General features: G+C 40.0%; 1 protein-coding gene across 1 annotated transcript; it reads left to right on the top strand.

The window, feature by feature from the left end:
• Positions 1–4,767: 4,767 nt before the first annotated feature.
• pycr1b (pyrroline-5-carboxylate reductase 1b) lies at positions 4,768–12,568 on the top strand. The gene is made up of 9 exons (XM_067583798.1): positions 4,768–4,926; positions 7,879–7,972; positions 8,359–8,429; positions 8,635–8,814; positions 9,290–9,397; positions 9,625–9,738; positions 10,346–10,438; positions 11,357–11,520; positions 11,871–12,568. Exons 2-9 carry the CDS (start codon positions 7,906–7,908, stop codon positions 12,046–12,048), a joined length of 975 nt encoding a protein of 324 aa, XP_067439899.1. The 5' UTR covers positions 4,768–4,926; positions 7,879–7,905; the 3' UTR covers positions 12,049–12,568.
• The last annotated feature ends 1,181 nt before the right edge of the window (positions 12,569–13,749 follow it).

The following is a 13,749-nucleotide window of genomic DNA, read 5'->3' as shown; positions in this document are numbered from 1 at the left end:
CGCTTGTTTTGCCAAATGTTGTGGGGAACATTGTTGAAGTCTTTGGTCTCATAGGATTTGAATCTATGGCAACTTTCCTTTGCTTGTTACCCTGTAGGAAGTTACTGTATATCAAACAGCATGAGCGTTGATTTTGGATCACTCACAGTGATCAAAATGTAGCACTTTCAATCCGGAGTTGAAATTATTACAATTTCATGGGTGGACAAAATAACAGACACATCTAATAATAATTTGATACACGCTTTAGACCTTTGAGGGAGTTCACACATCATCAATATGTAATAGAAACAGTCTGTTATGGTTTTAAATGCTGCAACATTTTCATTTTTATAAGTTGCAACAACTGTCAACTCTCATCTGTGATTAATGTCGGCTATTAGAGGTCTCTTTTTCAAAAATGGTCAGACATTTTTGGAGGGTTATACCTGATCTAATGATTGCAGTATTTGGTGTAATCAATTTTAAAAACTCTAAAAGCACAGATAGTTTTTTCTTCTAAACTGGAAAAGAAAAATTATAACCTCCCAGTTAAATTGGTGGAGAGAGGCGGTGCAGCAGCTCAAGGTAAAAGCTTCAATGTTTGTACTTCGTGGTTCCTTTTACCAATTCAAGACCTTACAGCCATCTTTTCTGGATTATTCTAAAACTGGGATTTGAATCCATTTCTACAGTATGATCCTCTAATATTGACATTCAAACGGTCAGTTTTGCATTTGTAGGTATTTCACACTTTTTATTGTTGGACTGAAGCAGACTTTTCCCCTTTATATTCTGTGTGTATATTAGTTAAAAGTCTATGTTCAATATTGAATATTTAAACTAGAAACCAATGAATAGATTTATAAAAAAAAAAATGTAAGTCAAATTTCATTTTCCTCTTTAAAGGATTTTTTTTCTTGTGGGCACACACAGCTTGACCAGCCTGGCAGACACCAGTGAACCAACAAGAATGTGCACAATCAACAAATAACTCCATGTGATCTTCTGGTCAGAGTTTTGGCTTCTTCAATCTCGTGAACAAGTTGACATCTTTATGAACAAAGAAAGTCTGTGTTTTTTTATTTCAACTTCACTCAACTTCACTGCTCAATACCTGTTCAACAGAAAGACGAAATACAGATATAATGTACTGCACAGTCTCTCTACATCCTGTTGGGACTTTCAGTCTGGTTTGTTTTAGTGATGTGCTTTGGGAAATCCTTTATTAGTTTTTGGTTTGGCACAGAATTGAAAGCTGACATTACACTGGATGCCTTAACTTCCCTGCTGTCTTTTCTTTTGTATTCTGTCTTTGTCACTCATTCTCGTCTCAGACTCCAGGAGGGAGACGTATGAACACCAGGGAAAGATTTTCTGTCTGTCTGTGATATTAAATATGCACATCTTCTCCCACTCAACAAAGCTACTCTCTCTCTCTCTCTCTCTCTCTCTCTCTCGCATTTTCTCAATCTCGCTCTCTTTTTTAAGTTGTCAAGCACACACACACACACACACACACACAAACACACACTCACACACCTCTGGGCCCTAATCACTGCGAGCAACAAATTGTTGTGAACGCTTCACCTAGATCCGCTTGTCACTGTGTGCCAAAAACGAAAAGAAGGAAAAAAAAAAAAGATTTGTGCGCTGTGGTATTTTTAATAAATCTCTTGGGATTTTGTCAAAAAAAAGAAAGACCGAATGAGTGTTGTCACGCCTCAGCACACATGCGGAGTCTGAGTGATAGATAGAACAGAGGCAGGCAGTGGTAAATTGACTTGTGTGTATGTCTGTCTGTGTGAGTGAGCGAGACAGAATGAGAGGCAGAGTTACAGAGTTGCATCACTGAGATTTTCACTGAATTTTCAGCTTGTTTGAGGTTAGGTTTGGAGAACAGTTTAGTGTTATTCCATGAACTGATGCAACAAGCGGGAGGTGACGCTGCGCAGTAACCCCTCATACGCTGCCCCATCTGTTATTATCCACTTTGTAACACCAGAAGGGAATTAATCATTGTATTGCACATATCCCTAATTTTCTTTTTCTTCTGAGAGAGAACAATAACAGTGGGCGAGACTATCTGACATCTTTTACGTCAGACTGAATTTATTTGACAAATCACAAGAAAAAAGAGGCAAAATCAGGGTTGGAACTGCTGCTGAGGACACTGAGGTCATATCTGTTGTTTTGGGGAATTTAACAGGTTTTAGAGACCTGATGAAGAGCATATAAGCTCCAAAAGAGTGTATAAGCTCCAAAAACAGTGGATCCTACAGTTCCCATAATGCAACTGGATAGTATCTTTGATCATACAACTGTTTGAGTAGTAATCTCCATGACGAGTAAACTGAACTTCACACGATTTGGTATTTATACACCAGAATTAAATCCTTTCAGTGTGGAGAAGGCTTTTAATCAGCGTTTACATCAGCATGTAAGGAGATAAAACTGACAATTAGATGAATTTGGATTAATCATCTCAGTATTTCATAAATCCTGGCAATGGCCCTGAGCAAATGTCTGTTTCAAGAACTTGGGGTGTAGAGAATTAACTGATGACATTATATCACTGCGCCTAGCAGATAGAAGAGGAAGAGTATCCTAACAGCTGGTGCTTTTAGAGCACAACCTCAGGCCATGCATTCTGCTTTATATATAGACAGGAGCATACGCAATCCTTCAGTCTGCGTTCCTGTCCAGCAGCACTGTGAGAATATAAATGGAATGCGGACCCTCAAAGGAGACATACAGTACCTTTTGTGGGGTGTATACTTAGCATGGTATGTCATGAGAAACACGGGGAGAAGGGGAGACAGGCAGATAGACAGCAGGGTCGGTCCCATTAAAATGTGCAGAGGGGGAGATTTTAGCATCAAACTGACAGTTACAGGCCGAGTTCATGGCTAATTTTGAGAATATGCATTAGTGAACTACCAAGGGATATGAAGCCAAACTGTATTCAAATTCCACAGCTCATTAGAGTACACGCCATCCCACTCTGCTTTATTTCACATTCTGTCAAATCTAAAGGGAGAGGAAAAAGCACCGGCACACAGTTTCCTGTTAGAATAACAACCCTTCATTCAAATTCAGGTCCCTCAAATATCACAAGCCACTTCTGTGGTCCCCTGAAACATTTTAGTGTTTCACATTCAAATCTCAGTGCATTTGCATTCAAAATGATCAACTTACTGAACGTGGATGCAGATCATTCTGGTCAAAGGATTTTCTGTTGGCATGAAAGGATCTGATAAATGCAAAATATAAGTAATGGTCTCTGTATATCACAAACACTCCCCTATATGAATCAAAACTGGAAGTTTTAACAGTATTTTACAATATTAGTCATAAACAGATAACTGCCATAACATACCATCTTATTTTTGTACAGACACTAGAAATGATCAGTGGATTAATTGATCAGTCAGAAAATAAATCTGCAACTATTTTGATAATTGATTAATCGTTTGAGTCATGTATCAAACAAAAATACCAAATATTCTCTGGTTACAGCATCTCAAAAGTGAAGATTTGATGCTTTTCTCTGTCATATATAACAATATTGAAATTCTATTTTATTTTATAGACAAACTGATTAAACAATACAATAATCAGAAGATGAAGTGATAGTAAAAATAATCTTGACACATGATGATTGTGGTGTGTGATGTGGGGAATTTCCACATAATGTCTCTTTTAAAGATGTAGCTATGAAGGCTTGACACCACGTCTTCAGGTCTACTCACCCAGAACAATTATTGATGATTAATTACCATCCAGTATGTGGGGTTTCTCTTTTTGTTGTTGAGTTGTTTGTTCTCTTTTTGTGTCAATGTGTTTACAACAATTTGCATCTAATGAGACGGATTTATTATATCACTACATTTAGAAGACCTGTCTTCTAGGTACTGAAGTCTTAATTGCATCATATTTCCTGACATGAAGCTGAAATCTTGGAAGTTTTGTAATGAAACAGCGAAAAAAATTGCTGTGTACATAATTGATGATTGGGCTCAACCTGGAATTAACACATGGGTTGAATGAGGTTCATATATGGACATTGTATCTGTTAAAGATGTAGCCATTATTTATTCAACAGATGGTTTTAGTAGTCAGGCAACATTACCTGGAATATTTAAAACAGGTCTGGGTAGTTTGGCATTTTTTTATATCGTGCATCATGACGCACAACATGTTACAGCTCTGAAGGGACTCAAAGACAGTAACAGCATAACAATCTATCTATCTATCTATCTATCTATCTATCTATCTATCTATCTATCTATCTATCTACTGTATCTGTAACATGATATAAATACATTTTTTGGTGTGTTTGTTGTGTGTGTGTGTGTGCGCGCAGGTGAGGTGAGGCCCCTTTAGTGACTTTCACTGTCAGGAAGCAGTTTTACAGTGGTTTTAGTAGAAGAAATACATAATTGAAAATTTAAATCCTACATTTAATAATAGGCTAAATACTGCTTTATAGTATTTATAGTGTAGGATTAACACACTGGGTCCAGTCATACTGTGTTGAATGAGTCGTACATGGTCTGAATAGATGCTGTCATACCTGTCTCAGGCCCGTATAAACATAACCTACTTTATAACTCTTCAACAGTATATTTGACCTACATTTCCCTGCCAGCTTCTGAGGACAGAAGACTGATGCAACTGGGCGTGACGTACTACAAAACCCCGCCCAGATACGGTGATCTGGTGTGTTATTGGTCAGAAGCTCAGAGTGTCTCTGTCGTGATTGGTCAGTGATGTTGTCTGTTATGGTTGTGGCGTAAATGGGGCGGGTTTGACTAAAAAAAGGGAAGCCACGTTGACACAAAAAGTGGTGATTTCTGTGTTTTTTTCCGACGCCGGGAAATAACGGTCACGTCGTCAACTTTCATCTGTGAGTCGAGGAGACTCAGCTGGAACATCTAGGAAAAGGTAATTATCTCTAGTTGATATAAATGTGTCGTATTTCTCATTCATTTCTAGCTAACAGAGCAGCTAGCCGAGGACTGGCGGTCATCAGCTAGCACGGAAATGCTATTATCATCCCCATTAGCACCAACTAGAGCGCTAATATAACAATAGATAAACTAACAGCTAGTTAGCAGACATTATACCGGCGACTTTAACGCTGAAACAGAGTTTAATCGTGATAATCCAGTAGATATCCTCCTCAGCTGCAAACCAAACCATTATGACTTGAAGATGTGAGCAGATGACACTTGATGAAGTTGATTATTGAACTTGAGACTGAATCTGTGGGCTCAGAAGTTTTTTGTTGTTGTTGTTGTTGCATGCTAATCAACTTTACTTTAATTTAGAGCTGGGTGCCCAAACTTTTTTGGTTGTGGGCCACATACAGTAAAACATCAGGAGTCAGGAGCCAAACAATATTTAATATACTGCAGTTTTCAACCAGTTACACTGCAAGAAAAAATGTGTTTAGACCAGAAAAGCCCTGTGTCATCGAGTTTATTGATAGTAGTACAGCGTTTCTGTATCTTAACTTTAATTTAAATTAATACAATAAAACTCTTTTAAAACTCACATTCAAAAAGCAGTACAAAGTAAAAAGCTGGGTGCAAAGTAAAAAGAAAGTAGAAAATATCAAGAAAGGAACAAGGCCAGTCTCCAACATTCCTCCACAGCTCTCAGTGAACACAGTTCATGGCTCCAGTGTCCACCTTAATGATTATGATGCAATCTGTAGATAGGCTATTAAAGTTAAAACAGTCAGAACATGCAGAAATGGTCAATTATTGGTTTCTGTGCCAAGAGTTAAAAACAGAGATAATCTCAATTTCATAATATTAAATTTGACTGATTAAATTTATTAGGTAATTTTGGTTGTTGGAACGTACAATTCCAATTCTATATAATTTTAACTCCCCGATGATGGGAACAGCAGTTCAGTCATTGGGAGCAGTGACGTTGCACCTTGGACTGAACAGCTGGTACGTTAGGAGCAAGTCTTGTCGAGATGTGAAGAACGTTCTCCTACTCCGGTAGGAGGAGAAGCTGATGTTAACTCTTTGGAGAACGGTCGCATTTACCCTCAATAACCTCCAGTTGCATACTCTCGTCGACTTCTGCTACGTCAATCGAGAAGGGGTTTGTGAAGAGCTAAATGTCTTTCTCAACGGCAGCAAAGTCTTGGAAGAGCTGATTGAATTCTGTCAGAAGAGATGTGATCACCAACACATTTCACCTTTTGGTATTTGGGAAAAAGTTCTAACAGTGTGGGAAAGGGCGCCACACTGATGCTGCATAGTTGTGTCTCAAAGAGACGGAGCTTCACACAGAACTCTTTCAACTGTATGAACAGTTGAGGCATGAGCTGATCTTTGGCTTGCAGGCTCTTGTTCAGTGTGTTTAGTTGGCTCATCAGATCAGCTATAAAAAAAAAAACAAGTCTGCCAACCATAGAGGGTCACTCAGTTCATGAAGAGGTTGATCTTTCTGTTTCAAAAGCTGGTCAATTTCACATCTCAAGGAATAAAACAGCTGCAGCACAGATGAGTTGTAGGTTATGTCTCTGTATTCAGCATTGACTTCAGATAGGAAAGCCTGGACTTCTCTGAGATTGAGTGCTTGTGCTCAAATTAGGTTGATAATTTTCACCACAGTGTTCATAACATTTCCGAGTTGGACTGCCATTGGCACAGAATGCCTCTTGGTGGATAATACAGTGCATTTTAACAGCCTCACCTTCGCTGTTGTGAACCTTCCTGCACACCATAGAAGCATTCCCATCTGGAGTCCCATCCATTGAGACTCCACACAGCTTGTCCCAGGGCAGTTTCATGTCATCGATCACCTTGGATACAGCATCAAAAATCTCCTTACCCATCGTGGTGCCCTTCACACCCCTAAGATCATGTTGCTCCTCGGTGATGCAAAAGTTGATGTCAACTCCCTCAAAAAAATTAACTACTGGGCTGTGTCCGTAGCATCTGTGCTCTTGTCACATGCAATTGAGTAAAAATCAAATGCACTCATTTTGCCTGACACTTGCTGTTTTACGTTAGCCGACAGATCTTTGATTCGTCGGACAACTGTTTTTCTGGACATACTGATGTTGAATTCTTGAGTTTTCTCTGGGCACATTATCCAGGCAACTTCTCTCTTTAATAAAGTCACCATTCAAGAAGTTTTTTCGGTGCAGAGCGATGAGCTGAGCTACCTCGTAGCTAGCCTTTCTGGCATTTTCCTGTATTTTGTTGGCACAAAAATCTGCTGCTGTTGAGCTAACAGGCTTGTTCCCACAGTGACTGAAATTTTTGGCACTCCTTTGCTATTTTCCGTCCTTTCGGTTCCGCCCTGTTTAATCAACTGAGGTAAATGTAAAAATTTTCTTTTACTGAGGTAAACGTTTTCATTGTTAAGTGATCATTGCAACGGTCGGTCTAGTAGTTGTTCAAAATGGCGGCGACATCTGGTGTCGAAACTAAGAAGTGCAATGTACATACAGTGCAGTTTATTGTAAGAGTGTTCTAATGGGCCATATATCATTTTATTTTTAAAATTCACGCTGGGCCACTTAAAAACGGGCAGCAGGCCACAGCTGGCCCAGGAGCTGTAGTTTGGCCAACCCTTATTTAGAGCATGTGCCCATATCCTAGTAAAATCACCCATGGGTGCCGTTTCCTGAGGAGGTGTTTCATCATCATTCACTGGTTATGGACCAGCTCCAGGATTTTTCTCTAGATTACATCATCCCCAAAGCCCATCTCTGTGCTTTTCAATTTAAAACTGGCTCCACAATTAGTCAAACATTAAACGTAAAATGCAGATATTTTAGGGTTGGTTTTTGGGGTGTTTGTCCATCTGTTTGCTTCATCAACAAATGAAAATCTGCAACAGCTTTATGATAATTTTTTTTTACAGGGCAGAGAAGCCACATCATCTGACAGGATGAGTGTTGGATTCATTGGAGCGGGCCAGCTGGCTCACGCGCTGGTGAAGGGTTTCACGGCTGCAGGTGAGGCCGGTTTCTTGAATCTAAATTGACAGATGTCAAATCATACATGCAGTATATAAATGCAGATAAAACACAGTCACAGCTTCACATACATGTATTTTCTAACTGCAGAGATGCCCGAGACTCATTATTTCTGTATATATATATTTGCACAGCTATTTGCACAATACACAAGTCATGTATATGGCCTGTATTTCTTACTTTGATGAATTTATTCATGTCAAATAGTTCTTTATCTGTTTCCTAGCTCTTCAGACTGTTTCTCATACTGTTGTAACGTGAATTTCCCCTCTGGTGGTCAATAAAGTCTTATCTTATCTTACACATTCCCCAACATCTATCTCGTGTACCTCACTCTTCCACTTCCACTTCCTCTCCTTCTTCAGGTGTGATTGCTACACAGAGGATTACGGCCAGCTCCCCAGACACAGACCTGCCCACTGTGTCGGGTCTGAGGGTGAGAAGACAAGTTTCTGCATGGTTGTGCAGTGTCAGAAAATAGGAAGTGGTGGGAAGATGTGTGTGCATGCGTGCGAGTGTGGGCTTTTCTGACAGGATATAATCTGCTGCTATAATAACACCTGTTTGCCTGTTTCTTCCATACTTCTTAACAATCTTTCTCTCTTCACCATCACCAATATCCTTTTCCTCTTTTTCTGTAGAAAATGGGGGTGAACCTGACAACGAGCAACAAAGAGACAGTCAGTAAGAGTGATGTGCTCTTTCTGGCTGTGAAGCCCCACATCATCCCCTTCGTTCTGGATGAGATCGGGCCAGACATCGAGGACCGCCATCTCATCGTCTCCTGTGCTGCAGGTGTCACCATCAGCTCCATAGAGAAGGTCCACTTCCTTCATTATCTCTCCTGCTCCGTTGTCCAGTTATTAGTCTCACAGGCGCTAGATGACCACGTCTGTTCTGTTTCTCTTCCACTGTGGCAACATTCCTGGCATTTGTTCTAGCCCTCTTGTGTTTTTACATAATTATTTTAGTTAAAGCCTGCGCTAGTCAAGATCTCTATGACAACACAGCGGTGGTGCTTGTGGGAAATGCAGTCTTCACTCTGGGAAAACTCCGCTTTTGTCCACAAGGGCAGCTAAAATCAACACATAATGAAAGTTCCATGTAATAACTTTAATCAGCCACACTAGTCTTTCCCATCTTCTCCTCAGGTCTTTTTTTTCTCTCATCCTCTCTACTGCAAATGAAGTTAAATCGAGTGGTTTGGGCAGGCTTCCAAACATATAAAAGAAAATTGTTGTACACGCTGTCTCCTCTACACACCTAATCTATATTCCCATTCTTGTTGTTTCACAGAAGCTGCTTCAGTACCGTACAACTCCTAAAGTGATGAGGTGTATGACTAATACTCCAGTGGTGGTGAAAGAGGGAGCTACAGTGTATGCTACTGGGACTCATGCAGAGGTAAACATGGAACAGTGGAACAGCAGGGATGTGGAGACAAGAGTCAAGTGGTTTATGAGCAAATTAAAACAGGAAGTTTATGTTTTCAGGATGTCAGTGACATTTTTATTGTGTTTACTATATGTGTTTAATCTCAGATAAATGTACCATAAAGCTGCACAGGAAGGTATGAATTGAACACACACTTTGTAACCTTGTTTATCAGCATCTTGTCTTCCTTCTTTCAGGTAGAGGACGGCAAGTTACTGGAGCAGCTGATGGCCAGTGTAGGTTTCTGCACTGAGGTGGAGGAGGACCTCATTGACGCTGTCACTGGGCTCAGTGGCAGTGGGCCCGCTTATGTGAGTGATTTTAAAAAGCTGTGTGGATGTGAGGTGTGATGGATTCACCCAGAATCAGAGTTAAAAAAAGGTGACAATTACAACTTTTTGTTTACAGTCAAAGCATTCGTACACTTCTGTACCAAGTGAAGATGTCTTGTTTCACCAACTGAAAATCCAAAGTATTGGATTCATTATAATAATTAATAGATAAACTTCATAAATCATATTTTCATGCCTGTATTTCCAGGTTTCAGTCATACCTGCTCTAAAAAAATGGTCATCTCAAACGTACGGTGTAGTAAACAGAGGTGTGTAGTAGTTCAAGAAATTTAGAGTAACAGTGTCGGTGGGTTTTTATTGACTGTCGGCATTTTTTTTAAATATCAAGCCTATATTTTGTGCAAAAATTTGCAGTGAGACAACACTGAATTCAGTGGATGCCTGTGTTGACGAGCCGAATTATTGTTCTGTCATATACACTACAGACTGGAGGGTATAAAATAAAACAGAAACAAGACTTACCACTAATCTAAATCTGTACATTTGGTAAAGATCAGCTTGTTGCCTTAAGAGAAAAACTGACCACTCTGTGTATCTGTGTTTGTGTTTGTATATGTTAAAACAGGCGTTCACAGCGCTGGATGCTCTAGCAGACGGAGGAGTGAAGATGGGTCTACCCAGGAGACTGGCTGTCAGACTTGGAGCTCAGGCCTTATTGGTCAGTCATGTTAAGCCTAGTGTGTGTGTGTGTGTGTGTGTGTGTGTGTGTGTGTGTGTGTGTGTGTGTGTGTGTGTGTGTTTTGCATCGTTTATTCTCAACATCTAATTCTACTTGATCCACTGGTGGTCTGTGTATTAGAAGGCAGAGAACATGTTAGGACTGAGTTGCTGCTTACATTGCGCAGCATTTCTACTGTCTTCGAACTGCTGACTTTAATTTAATAAAATGATGAATCTCCAGAAAAATAAACACCTGCGGGGCATTCTGACTCTCCACAAATCAAATAAATAAAAATATAAATACATTTTCATCCTTTAGCTGTTCACTGCAGGGTCTGAAAGGTAACCCCCCCCCCCCCCACCCCCCCCAAAACAGAAATTTCAATTTGTCAAAATAGATTACTGGAAATAATTCAGTTCAAACTGTTTTTGTAATTGTGGCAGCTGCTTCAGGCTCTGTCTTCTTCTCAGTAAACAGTGAGTTCAGCTCCTGTCTGCATTTTTATGAGCAATGTTCTGTGTTTTGCCTTTTTTTTTTTTCTGCAAGAGACTTTTCAGATGTTGTTATTTGTTGGAGAAAGTAAATATACTTGGTCTGAGTGTCTCTTCCTGTTTGCACATTTGTCTGTGGGGAACATTCACGAAAGACACTATACTTGCTTAGTCATAGCTCAGCCTGTTGTAAGCCAACATGCTAACTGAGTCAGTAAAGTCTTAGGAGACGAACAGTAAAATCAGATTAGGAGGAACATTTAGGAGTATCATTGTATGTGATTCTACATTACAACGCATATGTGTTCCCTTCACATAATAACGGTCCTAGGATGAACATAAATCGGAGTGAATATGATGCATAACAATATGAAATGTTAACTAACTTCTTTTATTTCTTTCTCACCTTCCTGTTTCTCCTCAGGGAGCAGCTAGGATGCTGCTGGACTCGGAGCAGCACCCCGGCCAGCTGAAGGACAACGTGTGCTCACCAGGTGGCGCCACCATCCACGCCCTGCACGTCCTGGAGAGCGGTGGCTTCCGCAGCCTCCTGATCAACGCAGTGGAGGCTTCATGCATCAGGACACGGTAAGACGGTCGCATCAAATCAAATCACACATCCAACGGTTAAGCTGTACCCACCCGTTTCTTGCCTACCTCAGTTTTTGGTGATCAGAATTCACATGAATCCAGCTGTTTGTGTTGTGAAAGTGTCGTGAATTTGAGTAGCACTGCAAATAAGGATTATTTACATTATTTGTTTAGTTGTCTGTCACGACATGTCCATCACAAATTCCCAAAGCCCAAATGCATGTCTGGTCAATGGCTCAAGGTTATTCAACTGACAATAATATAAAAGGCAGATAAAAGCAGCAGGTCGTCACATTTTTTGTAGTTGTACTGTACGCCTGACGCTAGGCTTTCCCTTCTTCTTCCAGGGAGCTGCAGTATCTGGCTGACCAGGAGCGCATCTCTCCAGCAGCCATCAAGAAAACTACGCTGGACCAGGTGCTCCAGCAGCCCGGAGTCACAGTCAGCGGAGTGGCTAACGGGAACGGCAAATCAGGGCTCAGCCTGTTCAACAATCGTAGCCCTGGCATCAAGAAGAAGAACTGAGTGCACAGAGAGGCAGGCGCACACACAAACACAATACAGGCTCAAGTGTACCAACGTGTACCAACGTGTACACACACAAACGTACAAACATACATCTCTAAAAGCTGTTCAGCCATTCCTGTTGACAAACTGACTCAGGATGGCTCTGAAGTCACATCTGTATTACTTTGCCAAAATTATTTATTCATACTTGAATCAAATGCGGACAATGGACCCGGTGCACCACAGTGCACACATGCGTTGCTCACAGTTATAGCCTTATGTTGTGACGCAGGATTACTGTCTACACATGAACACATTCAGATACACACTGAAGAGCAAAAGTGCATTTACAATCTGTTTTCTGCCTGTGTTTGGGCTCTAGACTATCTAGAGCTGTTAAACAGTAATGACCCAGTGGGCCATCATAGGATCCTGGTACACACCAGACAGCAGATGGCTGCTGGGATACCATCAAGCTGTTAATGTACGTCTTCAATGTCCTGTGTTTTTTTTTTTTTTTTTTTTTTTTTAAAAACAATGAAGATACAATGTAAGACATCATGTTCCTTCTTCTGCTTTTCCAAATAATTTTAAAGACTGAACAAAAAAAGTAACAGCTTTATTTTATGTAGTTTTGTTTGTCGCATATAAACATTATGATCTTTCTGGATAAATCTCTGCATTGATTACAGGTGGGTTTATAGCACATTAAGAACATGGTGCCTTTGACTCTGACCCAGAACTTTATTTAAGGTCATTCCAAGCTTTAATGCACCTCTGATATCAGAATTATCCTCATATCAATAATATGTTTGTTGCTGTTAAATTTAATTTTAACAATGATTGCAAGTCTTAAACCCCAAATCTTGAACCATTATTTTGAACCTTCTGGTGTTTTAAACCACAAAGGCACTTCTCACCTTTCCTCTCGTGAGGGGAATGTGATATTGTTGCCTGAAAGTGCTCCAAGAAAACTGAAATCATTCACACTTGTCAAAGAATATATTCATGAGTACGATGTAAAAGAATTACATCAGCCATTAGTCCGTCCTAATTGTGTGTTTTGTATTGTTAGAATTATTTTTATCCCCATAATGTTATGTATTATTTTGTTTGGTCTATCAATCACTAAGATGGTTTACCGGTCAAAAAGTCAATATTAAAGAAGCAGAAACAAATAGTTTTGTTCCAAAGCAGTTTGAGACTCTTTTTGGCTCTACGTGATTGCTTTTCAAAAATGAAACTCTTTCCATTATTTCAGCTCCTTTTTTATTTCCTTTACTCCCTATTTTGGACTCAGACTAAAGCGGAGCAGACTCTTCTGTCTCTCAGTGAAGAATTGAGATACACCCTGGCCTGCAGATGGCGCTCTATGATCAAATGACCCATTTGCACATGCCTATAAAGATCAAAATACCCTCTTCACATACCTGCCAGTTGAGAGCAACTTAAAAATGACTGTAGACTAACATCAAACACAACTACACCACCTGTAGTGTAGCTGTAGTGTTATTGTTGCTCACTCGTCATGTGTCACCGCCTCTTGAGTCTCACAGATCTCTGAAAATCAAACGGTACGTACCATAAGAAATAAAAGGTAAATGTATTTTTTCCCTCTTTGGCCTTGAGGTGCTTTGTGATTGGTTATTGTAAGACGACACTCAGTCCAATTTTAGAAGCTTTCTGTCAGCAGGACATATGACCAGTGAGTGGATCTCT

The sequence above is a fragment of the Thunnus thynnus genome, chromosome 3 (assembly GCF_963924715.1).
Source record: "Thunnus thynnus chromosome 3, fThuThy2.1, whole genome shotgun sequence".
In the NCBI taxonomy this organism is placed as follows: domain Eukaryota; kingdom Metazoa; phylum Chordata; class Actinopteri; order Scombriformes; family Scombridae; genus Thunnus; species Thunnus thynnus.
Note: the sequence above shows the minus strand (reverse complement) of the source record. Positions and strands in the feature narration are given on the sequence as shown.

Bases quoted from the DNA above. Each gene is read 5' to 3' on its own strand.
- pycr1b (XM_067583798.1), top strand. From the start codon at position 7,906: ATGAGTGTTGGATTCATTGGAGCGGGCCAGCTGGCTCACGCGCTGGTG. The intron at 8,815-9,289 runs GTCCACTTCCTT...GTTGTTTCACAG, and splicing joins CCATCAGCTCCATAGAGAAG to AAGCTGCTTCAGTACCGTAC. The intron at 9,398-9,624 runs GTAAACATGGAA...TCCTTCTTTCAG, and splicing joins CTACTGGGACTCATGCAGAG to GTAGAGGACGGCAAGTTACT.